The sequence below is a fragment of the Thamnophis elegans genome, chromosome 16 (assembly GCF_009769535.1).
Source record: "Thamnophis elegans isolate rThaEle1 chromosome 16, rThaEle1.pri, whole genome shotgun sequence".
In the NCBI taxonomy this organism is placed as follows: Eukaryota; Metazoa; Chordata; class Lepidosauria; order Squamata; family Colubridae; genus Thamnophis; species Thamnophis elegans.
The window spans coordinates 515,303-527,965 of NC_045556.1; the positions used below are offsets into that span (position 1 = coordinate 515,303).

A 12,663-nucleotide genomic window follows, 5' to 3' on the forward strand; every position below is an offset into this window, starting at 1 on the left:
ACCCTCCTTCTCCTTGGGGAGGAGAGACCTGAATCTTCGTGCTGCCCGCCGTGTGTGAAGCGCCCGGGGGATTCCAGCCTTTGCTGCGCGCTCGTTGTCTGAAGGGGTTGCCCGACTCTCAATAAAAGCGAACCTTTCACGGCCGCGGCCGCCCTTCTTCTCCGAGGCGCCAGCGGAGGCCGGCGGCGTGGCGGGGCGCTCGGCGGCTCCTCCTCGCGGGGCCGAGCCGGAAGGGATGCGCGGGCGGAGCGAGCGGCGGCGGCTGGCGGGATGCCGGCGGCGGAGCAGGAGGGGGCGGCCGAGGAGGGGGCGGCGGGCGGCCGTCGCCTGTGCGGCTACCTGCAGAAGCTCTCCGGGAAGGGCCCCCTGCGGGCTTTCCGCAGCCGCTGGTTCGCCTTCGACGCGCCCCGCTGCGCGCTCTGCTACTACAAGGGCCCGCGGGAGGCGCAGCCGCTGGGCCGCCTGGAGCTGGCCCACGCCGCCTTCCGCCTGCACGACGCGCCCGCGCCCGGCCCGGGCCCCCAGCCGCAGCTCCAGCCGCCGCCGGCCGAGGAGGAGCGGCGCCAGGAGGACGGCGCGCCCGGCACCGCCTTCGAGATCCACGGGCCCGGCGGCGACGTGGCGGTCCTGCGGGTGAGCAGACGGGCGGGGAGGGAGGGAGGGAGGGGAGAGGCGGCCCTGCCCACCGCCGCGGCTGCCCCGCGCGGAGGCTTCCCTGCAGTGGCTGGGAGCGCCGGGGCTCTTCGGCCCTTCCCGAGGAGGGGGAGCTCCTCCCTCCCTGGCAGAGGCCCCCGCGGCCCTCGGCTGGCCCTCCCCTGGCCCGGGGGGCGGAGGACGGGAGAAGGCTGCAGAATGGAGGGGGGGGTGTCCCGGCCTTCTCCGAGGGGCCAATGCCAGGAGCCCCCTTCTGGCCCCGCTCCGGCCTCCCTCCCTCCACCACGGCAGGCCAAGGCCGCCACCGCCTCCCTGGGCTGAGCCTTCCTCTCTGGAGGGTCTGGCTGGCCGAGCGAGGACCCTCCAGGCGGGGCCCCGTTGGAGACCCCGGGTTGGTTGCTGGCACGTTCCCTTCCCTCCTCCTCCCCGCATGAGGAGCGGCGCCAGATGTTTAGGGCGGCCTCTCCAGATGGGTTGGCACAACCTCTTGGGTGCAGTTTGGCTCTCAAGCCCCCGGCAGGGCAGCCACTCAGGCCCCTCGCTCGGCTGACCCGGGGGTGGGGTGGGTGGGGGGGCTGTGGCTGATGGAAGGTGAAAGGGGCTCAAAGTCAACCCCCCCCCCATTTGAAAGGATTCCCCACCTCAGGAGGCCTTCAGCTTCCCGGCCCTCCCCCCCTGCCTGCAGCTGCTCAGGAGGGGCTGGCTGGCCAGGGGCACCTCTGAGGTTTCCACGCTGGCAGCCGCTGCCTAATGGCCCTGCTGAAGTCCCAGAGGTCACCCAGGCCAAAGCCAAAATGCCAGTTGTGGGAAATGATGCGGTCAACACCGGCCCCTGAGAGAGACCTTGACTCCGTTCCCGGAGTCCCCAGTGCAGAAGGCAAAACCGTAGACTGCTGGGTGTGAAACAGGGGAAGCCAAACTCTGCTACTGGAAACTCCCTACTCGTTCTGTGGCACGACAGCTGAGCGGTTGGCCTATGCGGTCGTAGCAGGATTCCGTCCTGGGTCAGACTAGATGGCTTCCAAGGCTCCCCCGCCCCCCTCTGCCGAGACGGGCAATGACTGCCCTCCTGGGCTGTCTGTGTTTCCAGCGGATTGGGAAGCCTCCCCTCAGCTTGCTCCGATCCTCTCTTCCTCTCCCTCCCTCAATGCTTGTAACCGTCAGGGCTGCCGGCTTCTCTCCGCCACAGGCTGCCACGCACCAGGACATGATGTACTGGTTGCAGGAGCTGCAGCAGAAGAGGTGGGAGCATTGCCACAGCCTCGACGCTGCCAAGCACTACAGCCGGACGTCGCCGACCCCAGCCGGCTGCTCCAGGGGGCTGGTGGCCAAGGACAGTCCCGGTAAGTGACGCATCTCTCGCTGTCCCCCCGGACGGCACAGGGGGTGAGACCACGGCTGCGACCACTTCCACGTGGTGGCGTGTTGCTTTCACGCCGGCTTCAGGGTCCACGTTGGGGGCTGGATGGGAGGGAGAAAAGGGCCCCCTGCAGAATCGGACCCCGTCGGCCTTCCTCGCCTCAAGGTCTCCAGTTGTGCTGGGACTACAACTCCCAGGATTCCCAGCCAGTGATTGTCCACAGAACTGTTCTGCCTCAGCACATTTTCCCCTTGCGACACAAGAAGCTGCTTCCTTGATTTGGTGACTGTTTTTCCTTCATTTTTCTCCACAACAGCAGCGAACATTTATTTAAAGCTTACTTTAAAGATAACGCAAATTGGAAGTTATGGTGTGTACGCTTATGTGCGTGTGTGTCTGTGTGCATGTGTACACACACATACACATCAACAAATACACACAAAGCCAGCTTTTTGATTTATTTTGGGTCAGGTTGGATTTTTAACTGAATTCTTTGGCCAAACGTTGATTTTTTTCAAACGTATACAAGGGAGGGTATGCGTACAAGCGTGGATCCTGTTGAATATCCAGTTGCAACAATAACGTCATTCATGGTTTCCCTCTTTTTAACAGCCATGTTTTTAAAGAGGTGGGCAGTAAATATAACACATGGCGTCCTTGTGGGTCAGGGAACCCGCAAGGCGTTTGCTCTGATTAGACGGCTGATGGGGCTTTTTCGGAGGGTGATGGAGGGTGGGTGGGCCTCCTGTTGTCAGTGCCCCCCAAGGGCAGTTCCTGCAGCTCAGGAACGGCTGTGGGCCAGAAGAGGGGGGTCGGCTAAAGGGGGAGGGGGCTGCCTTGCACTTGGGCTTCTCAGACGGGGTCCCTGCTGGGCCAGGAGAGCCAGAAACAGCCGCCTCCTTCCTCGCAGAGCTGCAGCGGAAGAGCTGGGCCGGCCCTTCTGGCTGGCTGTGGCTTCCTCAGGGAAGCCTTTGCAAAGTTACAGGAAGCCACTTCAGGGCCTCCCGCCAGCTTCTCCTCAGTAAGCAGAGAAGCCCCGGATGGTCGCTCTGTGCGGCGGACAGGTTGGGGAAAGTCGCCTCTCCCACCAGCCCAGAGAGGGGCCCTGGTAGTGGCCACGCTGCTCTCCAGAAGGCATCGGCCGCTGCATGGGGTGGGTAGCAGCGTGGGCATGGGCGTGCCTGCTGAGCTGCCAGCGCTGCTCCTGCCAGGAGCTTAGAGCAGAGAGGAAGTGTGACCGGGGCAGCTGATGTATGCGCCTCCTGCATTTCCTGCGAGGGTCCCTGAAGAGCCGCAGGATCAGCGGGCTCAGTGGTTCCCCTCGAGGCCTCCGCTGAGACACCCGGGGGCTCTTGGGATGGTTTCCGGTAAGCCTGAAGCTGGAAGTCGGTTGGCAGATAACCTCCAGGGTTGGCTTTTCCTCAGATTGCACGGCGCTGCCCGCAAACGCTTCAGCGGAGAAAGCCCGCCATGTCCTCGCCGTTGAGATCGCCCCCACGGAGCTGGTGGGGGAGCAAGCCGCCTGCCTGCCCGCTCCGGGCCACCCCGGCCCCATCAACTTCTCCTTCAGGCAGCTGGGCACCGAGATCAGGTGAGTCCTGGCGGGGGCAGCTAGAGAAGGCGCTTTTCTCCTCCGAGGGGCCATTGGACTTAAGGCTGGGCACTGAGGCGAGTGAGCAAGCAGGCTTTGGAAGTGGCTTCCAGCGGCTAAATCCCCCAGCGTGTTCTGAACTCGCACCCCTAGAGAAGTCCTATGAAGCACAAGGACGGTTCTGTGATGCGGTTGCACTCAAAGCGTCTCACTGGACGCCAGAATCCGCCATCCAGAAGGAATCCATGAAACCAGAGGTTGCAAATGTGGCAGCAAAATGACCTTTTCTGTGTGTGTGTGTGTGTGTGTGTGTGTGTGTGTGTTTTTAAATAGACATGGACGCCAGGGTCTGTGGCAGGCGAACTGCTCCCATTTGAGAGCCACCGAAAGCCTCTGAAATGGCAACCCCCCCAATCCAGCCACTTCTCCAGAGGCTCCCTTGTTGCACCCCCCAATTCCTCTCCCCAGCCAGACCCCTTTGGCTCTCTCCCCCTGGTCTGGGGCAAGCGGGGGCCTCCCTGCCCCACAGAGGCTGCCCACCCTCGTGCCAGGTGCTGGAGCGCACAGCCAGTGTCCCTGCTGCCCGGCATTTGGCTGGGAGGTGGCCTGGGAGGACATGAGGAAGGATCGGGCCCTGGTGGAGCTTTTGGCACAACCGTTGGCAAACGCTTGTGAGTCAGACTCCGCTTCCCGTGTGCGACCCACTTCCCCCTTGTTCCTCAGAAGTCCCGGCCCTTCACCCGCGTCTGCCTGAGCTCTGCCTGGACAAGCAGCCCAGCTGTTTGTGGCCACTGTAGCCGCAGGAGCCCGGCAGACGGACGGCAGCTGCCAAGGGAGGAGCGTTTGCCTTTTGTACTTCCCCTGTTGGGCATCTGCCTGCCACAAGCTTCCCTCTTTTGCCGATCCTCCTCACAGCCTGCCCGCCAGTGCACCCTTCTGTGGGGTAAACAGAGGCCGGATTTTGCAAGCGCACATTCCTCGTGGTCTGGGGCAGCCGCCTTGAACCCGCTTCCTCCTTGGAAGGGGGGGGGGGACGGGGGTGCCTGGAGAACGGAGAGCTCCGGAAAGGCCGCCTTGGTTTTAAAAAGTCTTGCGTGGCTTTCTTGAGAAAGCGGGTGGGGGGGGGGGTGTCTCAGGGTGACCGAAGCAGAACCGCTTTGGAGCCAGGCAGGGAGAGTCCTGGGCTGCTCAGAGGCACCAACTGTCCCTTTAAAAGCCCCTCCTTCATCAGGGTCCCTGCCCTGGCTTCTAGTCTCCCCCAGCCTCACTGTTGGGAAGGGGCTCAAGCTTGACCACAGGCGGCCATCGGAGGGTCAGGCTTGCGCCATTTCCTGCCTGCTGTTTACGTCGAAGCTCAGAGAGGCGGGAGGGGTCCGGAGCTCCTGGCATTCGGCTCTTGGGAAGCAGAGAGCAAGCGCCTCCCCCAGGCAGCTCCAGAGAGCAAAGGGGTGTGTGTGTGATGGAGGGCAATGGAGCCCTCCTGTCCTGGGCGCTTTTGAGGCCCATGGAGGGAGAGGGCACCAATGCTCTCCAGGGGGGCTCTCTGCCTCTGATTGGGGGGGGGGGTTTCCTGCTTTGAGGCCCTCAGAAAAGTCACTGGGCTCTTGGCGTCTGCAGTTTTGTGAGTGCAGCCAACCTTTCTCTGCCCTCCCAGCCATTTCGGACATCTGTCCTTTGCAGGAATTCTGTGTCTTCCTTAAGAACCGGGAAAGGAAGTGGGGAAAACCGCAGGAGTGTTTTTTACACCGAAGAATGGGAAATGCTGGACCCCTCCCCAAAAGACCTGCAGGAGTCGGCGGCTCAGGAGGAAAAGCGAAGGCTGGCAGCCGAGACCAGCAAAGGTCCCCGTTCTCCCCCCCCCCCCATTTTCATTGCTTTTGCAGAATCATTCTGGCTTTGCAGACTTTTTGGGGGGGCACTTTGCCTCCCTTTTTGAGCAGAGGCCTGACCCAAGGATCCCAGGTTGGCTTCTGAGCACCGCAAGAATCTTTGTTCCCCCAGAGCTGGGAGCTGGAAGGGCCAAAGTGGGGAGCGAGGGGCTTGGGAAGCTGGGGGTCAGGGCTCCCAGCAGCAGCCTGGGAGTTCGATGCCTGGCTTCCCATCCCGGCTTCTCTCACAGCTGCTGCTCCTAAGATTGTTTGACCGTTTGGAAAGGAGAAGGAAGAGGCGGCTCCTCCTTGGATGGGTGGGTGGCTCAGGGCTCTCTGGATTTGGCCCCTGTTGCTAAACTGGCCAACCTTCTTGCCCCCTCCCCCCCCCGCCCCATGCTGCAGGTGGGACCGGCTCAGCGTTCCCCTTTGATTTTGGCCGCCTCCCGCACAAGGCCAGGCGTCCCACGAAGGACCCCATGGCTTCCTCCAGCAGAGGCCGGGGTGGCCTGGAGGCCTCTCCTCTGGAGTGGAATGGAGGCCGGCCGGCCCCAGAGGCGCAGCCGAAGCTGCAGAGCCAGCAGGAGAACCTGGAGCAGCTGAAGACGGAGCTGGCCAGCCAGAAGGTAGGCCGGTGTGAAGGGGGGGGGGCTTTGGCCACCTGCTATGGTGGGGAAGGACCTGAGGGCATCTGGATGGGAGGCTCATCCTCTTGCCCTGCTCCCTCTCGCTTCCTCCCTCATTTGCACCCAGGGTAGGAAAGCCCTTCCTGTGGGGCGGCACAGAGCCCTCCTCCCCTGCATCCAGCCCTCCTGGCTGAGGCCCTGCCTGCTTCCACACGCCCTCCCTGCGCTCGGTGCAGAGTGCAAGAAGCGATTGGCTTCTCCCGCATCGGTCGCAGAACCTGAGCTGAGAGGGAGGAAGGGAGGGCGAGCCCAGGAACCTCCGGAGCTAGTTCCCACAGTCAGGACTAGAACCTTGTTCCCCCCACTCCTAGTCTGGCACCTCAAGCACAAGGCCACCGGGCTCCCTCTTTAAAGGAGAAGCAGCTGCTGGTTCCCCAACAGCCTCCTCGCTTCGTCCCAGGAACTGGTGCGGCTCCTGCAGCAGACGGTCCGGTCCTCCCAGTACGACCGGTACCTGGCGGGGCCCCTCTGCGACGGGAGCACCAAGGGCCACTTGGAGCTGCTTCACCAGAAGGACCACCAGATTCTGGGTCTCAGCCATCAGCTGGAGAAGCTGAACCTGGAGAAGGAGGACTTGCAGCAGGAGGCGGCCGGCCTGAAGTCCACGGTGGGGGAGCTGGGCGAGAAGCTGGACATGCTGATGGAGACCATCCAGGCGAAGGACGAGGTCATCATGAAGCTCTCCAGGGAGCTGAGCGAGTGCGAATCTTCCTGGCAAAGCGGATCGGCCGAGGCCTCCCCGCCCGTCAGCAAGGAGCAGCAGGAGCTCGACAGGCTGAAGGTAAGGGCTCGCCTGCTGGGGCCTGTGGGGCTGGAGGAAGGGAAGAGGGCAGGGACAGGAGATGATGGGGGGCTGGTTGAAGCGGCTGCAGGGCAGAGCAGAAGGAAGGCCTGGAGCCAGAGGGATAGGAATAGTTGGGGGTCTTGCGTTGTGCTGTTGTGGTTTTATTAAGCACAACTGCTTAGACACAAGTGGCTGCGTTCCCACTTGACACCCAGCCCTTCACTGGGTTTCCTGGCTGAGCTGCAGGTCAGGAGTCGGTTTGGGCTCTGAAGCCGAGGCCAGGAGGCCAAGACCTTTGCACTGCCCCCTTTGCCCCCCCTGGCCCCTCCTCTCCAAGGGCTCCGCTCTCTCTCGGCAGGACACCCTGCAGGGCTACAAAACCCAGAACAAGTTTCTAAACAAGGAGATCCTGGAGCTTTCGGCCTTGCGGAGGAATGCCGAGAACAGGGAGAAGGCGCTGATGGCAAAGGTCAGCCGAAGGGCAGCCCACCCTGGGACCCTCCCCATTTCCAGCAGGGGATCGGAGCCACTGAGAGGTGTCCCATTCGGGGGGAGAGGGGGGGCAGAGACCCAGTGCTTTCCAAGCTGACCTGTCTTTCTGCCCCCCCCTGGGGGGGATCTGACTGCCCACGGGGCTCCCTCGGGGGGTTTAGGGGCAGCAGGATTGCTGGGGCGGGGGCTTCCCTTGGCTTTCGGGCTACCTGGCGCTGCTGCCTGCCTCAGCCGCTCTCTCGGTGCCCCCACAGCACACCAGCCTGGAAGCCCGGATGTGCCAGGTGGAGAGCAGGTACCTGGTTCTGCTGCAGGAGAGGAAGGGGCCCGTCTGCTCGGAGGAGCCCAACCCCAACAGCGACCTGGTGGCCCGGCTCTTGGCAGACGCCCTGCAGGTGGACAGCGGTGAGCAGCCCGAGCAGGCCTACTTCAAGCCCCACATGGTCAGGTGAGCCTCGGTCCGACCTTCGGCTTGGGGCCCCCCCCACAGGAGGGGCTGAGGGAGGGAGACGTGGGCCCAAGCAGCGGCTCTCCCCAGAGCCCGGCCGTCAGCAGGGGTCAGAATGGCTGCTGGCCGCTCTCGGACAGGGGTCCTGGGCCCTCCTTCCACTGGCAGCAGCGCCTTACCCCCCCCCCCCGGTCAAGCTGACCCACGCCCAGCTTTGTGCAGCCAGAGGATTGGAATCCCGCCCAGCGTTATCCCAGGCCGGAGCCTTTTCTGGCCCTGGACGCCAGCCGCAGCTTTCGCCATTTCCCTGGGAGGTTTTTCTGCCTCTGGTGGTTCCGGCGAGTGAGCGGCTCCCTCTCCTTCCCAGCGAGTACGACCTGTACGGCTTCCAGACGGTGCCGGAGGACGAGGCGGAGGAGGAGAGGCTGGTGGCGAAGGTGCGGGCCCTGGACCTGAAGTCCCTGTCCCTCACGGAGCACCAGGAGATGTCCACCGGCGTGAAGTGGGAGAACTTCCTGGCGGCCAGCCTGAACAGGGAGCTGGTCCGGTCGGTAGAGCTGAAGACCCTCGTCCGAGCCGGGGTCCCCCACGAGCACCGCTGCCAGATCTGGAAGTGGTGCGTGGGCCTCCACGTGAAGAAGTTCAAGGAGGGCAGCCCCCCCGGCTACTTCCAGGCCCTGCTGCAGGATGCGCTGAAGAAGCAGAACCCGGCCTCCAAGCAGATTGAGCTGGACCTCCTGCGCACCCTCCCCAACAACAAGCACTACTCCTCCCCCGCCTCCGAGGGCATCCAGAAGCTGCGGAATGTCCTGCTGGCTTTTTCCTGGCGGAACCCGGACATCGGCTATTGCCAGGGGCTCAACAGGTGGGCAGCCCTTCCAGGCCAGGCAGGCTGAGAAGCAGAGAGGACGCTGGTCCCAGGAATGGGGTCCGGATGGCCTGCCCACGTTTCCCCCCCGCCCCACCCGAGCTCCTCCCTCCTGCTTCCTTCCATCTCCAAAGCCCACTCTGAGATTTGCTTGCGAGGTTGAGGAGCGGGTCCCCCTCTGTATGTCCCCTTCCCAGGAGAGGAAGAGAGGGCAGAAGTGGCTCACTTGCCTGGCTCTGCGCCAGGAGGCCCTTTAGGGTGGCACTCCATGCCTCCTAGCCTGCCCCTTAGGGGTCCCCAGGGGGAAAGGAAACGGTTCTGGCTTCCACCTCCAGGCTCTGTGGAGGCAGCTGGGTTTATGGAGGGGAAGAGACACAGCCATGGGGGAGAAGCCCCACAGCTGCCCAGGGGGCCCAGCGAGGGGCTCAGGAGGGCCTCTCCCTAGTTGCTCCGGCTGTAAAGGCAGGGAGGGGGGAGAATTGCACCTTCAGAGCTGCCAAGTTCGGCTGCAGGAAAGGAGCAGAAGCTTCTCTAGCCGGGTTCCCCGCCCGGAAAGGCTGACCTGATGCGGGGAAGAGCCTTCTTTGGGGGGGGGGGGGGACAGAGAGGCGCAAAGCCACCTTTCCCTTCCTCTTTGGAGCCTTTCTCGGGGGGTCTCGGCACAGCCGGGCGTCCGTCTGTGGACTCTGTGGGGGAAGCGGCCCTTCCGACGTGGTCTCTCTTCCAGACTGGCGGCCATCGCCCTTCTCTACCTGGAGCAGGAAGACGCCTTCTGGTGCCTGGTGACCATTGTGGAGGTCTTCATGCCCCGCGACTATTACACCAAGACGCTGCTTGGCTCCCAGGTGGGCGTGGGAGGAGCTTCCGGGAGCGTCCGCCGGAGCTCCAGGCCTTAAATCCCTTTTGGGGAGGGGGGAGACAAGTTGGAGAAAAAAGAGGTTCTCCCCGCCCCCCCCCATGAACAGCCTGGGGAGACGAATGTCCCATCCAGCGGGAGAGGGAGGGAGGGAGGGAGGGAGGGAGGGAGGGGGGTCCTCAGGGTCTGCAGCTGCCGTCCTCCCCCCCCCCCCCCAGGTGGACCAACGCGTCTTCAAGGACCTGATGAACGAGAAGCTGCCGCGGCTGCACGGCCACTTCGAGCAGCACCGCGTGGACTTCTCCCTCATCACCTTCAACTGGTTCCTGGTGGTCTTCGTGGACAGTGTGGTCAGCGACCTCCTCTTCAAAATATGGGACTCCTTTCTCTACGAGGGACCCAAGGTAGCCCCCCCCCCCACCCCCGAGTGGGTTCCCGGGGGGCCTCTGGAGTTGGGAGGGGATCCCTCCGTGCGCCTGGCTCTCTTTTCTGACCGAAAGCTCCTTGGCCGCCCAGGTGATCTTCCGGTTTGCTTTGGCCCTCTTCAAGTACAAGGAGGAGGAGATCTTAAAGCTCCAGGACTCCACCTCCGTCTTCAAGTACCTGCGGTCCTTCACCCGCACCGTCCTGGATGCCAGGTGAGGAGGCCGCCTCTGCTCGGCCGTCCACAAAGGTTTTACTAGGAGGAGCTTCTGGTTTTGTCTTCCGTGGGAGGGAAGAAGAACTGAGCAAGAGAAGCCGGGCCTTCTTCAAGAACTTGGTGGGGTGCAGGGAGAGATCAAGTTCACTGAATCCCAGCCCACTTTCTCTGGGGGCTCCAGCTGCAGCCCCCCCCTCGCTTTCACTGACAGTGCCACAGGATACGGCTCTTTTGCAGGGCCCCCAATGAGGCCTCCCTGGTGCTCCTCCTCCTCTTCCTCCTCCTCCAGGAAGCTGATGGGCATCGCCTTCAGGGACCTCAACCCCTTCCCCCTGCGCCAGATCAGGAACCGGAGGGCTTTCCACCTGGAGAAGGTGCGCCTGGAGCTGCTGGAGCTGGAGGCCATGCGCGAGGACTTCCTGCGCGAGCGGGAGACCCACCCGGACAAACGGGACTTGATCAGCGAGGACGAGGAGGACGGCTGAAGGGAGCCCGGGGGCCCCTTCGGTGTGGGGCTTTTTCTGCAGCGCAGAACCCGGAGGAGATCGGAGGGCAGAGCTGCAACGCCAGCCTTCCACCAGAGGCACTTCCTGCTTCGGGCGTCCTTCAGGGCAGCCAGCACTTCAGACTTCCTCCCAGGGGTTCCCTCCCTTCCAGAGCCCCCGAAGGGCCCCCAGACGCAAGACCCAGAGGCCCCTCGTTTCGGGCCAAACCCTTGGTCTTTCAGTTGTGCCATTTGGGAGACTCTTCGCTCCTCGTCTTAAGAAAACGAGCCAAGTCGCGGTGCTTCATCGGGTGCCGGCAGGTTTTGTGTGGCTTCAGAGACCTTCCAGGGGGCCACCGCTCAGTCTCCCCACCTGGGGAAGCAGGAGACAACTGAGGGGGTTTCCGGACAGCTGCCGCCGTCTCCTTTCTGGGCTCGGGTCCCCGTCTCTCTTGGAGACCACCGGGCTCCTTTCCCCGGCCTGGGGCTCTCGGAGGTGCCATGCTTCTCTCCAGGATAACCCTCATCCACGCCCGCCGGGGTCTCTCCTCCACCAGCCTCCCTGGTCCTGGCACTGAGAAGCCGTTGTTCCACGGAGAGCAGAGGGGGGGGGGGAGCCCAGCAAAGTCCCTGTTGGGGAGCCAGGAGACAGTTCATCCCAGAACGATCCAGTCATTCCATTCTGCCTTCCTGCCTTCCTTCCGGGCAGCTTTTGTTCTTCAACCTTCCCCCCCTCCTCTGCAAATCTTCCTTGGGGAAGAGGTTGGGGGGCCAGGAGCCCAGGACTTGCCAGCTCCCAGCCGGATCCAGGCCACTTTGGGGGCAAAGGAGGCACCCCACAGCCCAGGGTCGCTTTGGGACAGACAGAATCCAGAGCCGGCATGGGACTCTGAATGCCTTGAATCATGGCCTAATCTTAGGCTGCAGCAGAAGAGGAGGCCGAATCCTCCCTGGGGGAGTTTTGCCCGACTTGTGGCTCCCTGGATCAACGTCCGTGTCCTCTGCCCTTGTGCCGGCCAGTCTGGTGTGATTCCTCGGAGGGGGGGCTCCGTGGGCTGCCCCAAGTGGTGTGACACAAGGGCCCCTCCCTCTGCGTCTCCCTCATCCAGAGGCCTCCCAGACGGTCAGCACTGAAGCCACGCAGGCACCCCGGGGCAGCTTGAAGATGGGGGGACGCCAACTCCCGGAATTGCTCTGCTGGCTGGGGAGTCCAGGGAGGGGAGGCCCAGCCGTCTTCAAGCTGCCAAGGTTGAGAAACACCCAATTTCCAAGTATTCAGTCCTCAATTCCTGCTTCCCTTTTTATAAAGAATCCCGAACTCTGTTCTGTATCTTATAGGTCAAGTATTTTATGCACAGGCAGAATGTAACACACACACGCACAGCCTCCTCCTCCTCCTCCTCTTGCAGTTTGCACAAGCTTCACAGAGGTCCAGTCTGTTTCTCTGCCTTTCTTGCTGGAGGCCCTAGAACCACACGCACCCAGAGGCCCTTTCGCCCTGGAGGAGGGGTTGCAAGTCCCGTATCCTGTGGAGAGGGACCATCTCAGGCCTCGGCCGGTGCAACCCCCGGCAGAGGCTCCAGAAGACCGGGGGGTGGGGGGGGTGGAGCAGCATCTCTTCCACGTGGGGCGAGTGCAGTCGGGGATCCTGAGAGTTCTTTGGGGTTCAGAACCCCTGAGTTCATTTGCCAAATGTTTGCAACCTCTTGAGAATAGAGCATTTCCTCTGTTTGATTCTTACTGATTTCTGATCTTCATTCCTGTCTGGTTTTGTCTGACCAATCCTAGTAAAAAAATGCATCGGCCGCCTGCTGCCTTTGGACGTTTCTTTTGCGCCCCGGGGGCCGAGCGGGCTGCTCTCTCCTGCGCCCTTGGCAGAGGAGCGGGTGGCACCTGCAGGCCGAAAGGTCCCACGCCAGGAGGAGCAGGGGC

The 12,663-nt window shown here is 63.0% G+C and overlaps 1 protein-coding gene across 1 annotated transcript; it reads left to right on the top strand.

Moving 5' to 3' along the window:
• The first annotated feature begins 178 nt into the window (after window positions 1–178).
• Window positions 179–12,536, top strand: TBC1D2B (TBC1 domain family member 2B). The gene is made up of 13 exons (XM_032232666.1): window positions 179–633; window positions 1,844–1,997; window positions 3,440–3,605; window positions 5,286–5,446; window positions 5,879–6,099; window positions 6,560–6,940; window positions 7,302–7,412; window positions 7,690–7,883; window positions 8,251–8,748; window positions 9,479–9,596; window positions 9,826–10,011; window positions 10,124–10,245; window positions 10,537–12,536. Exons 1-13 carry the CDS (start codon window positions 271–273, stop codon window positions 10,730–10,732), a joined length of 2,871 nt encoding a protein of 956 aa, XP_032088557.1. The 5' UTR covers window positions 179–270; the 3' UTR covers window positions 10,733–12,536.
• Window positions 12,537–12,663: the final 127 nt, after the last annotated feature.

Coding starts and splice junctions, on each gene's coding strand:
- TBC1D2B (XM_032232666.1), top strand. CDS start 271: ATGCCGGCGGCGGAGCAGGAGGGGGCGGCCGAGGAGGGGGCGGCGGGC. Junction 3,606..5,285: donor CAGCTGGGCACCGAGATCAG/GTGAGTCCTGGC, acceptor TGTCCTTTGCAG/GAATTCTGTGTCTTCCTTAA. Junction 10,012..10,123: donor TTCTCTACGAGGGACCCAAG/GTAGCCCCCCCC, acceptor TTGGCCGCCCAG/GTGATCTTCCGGTTTGCTTT.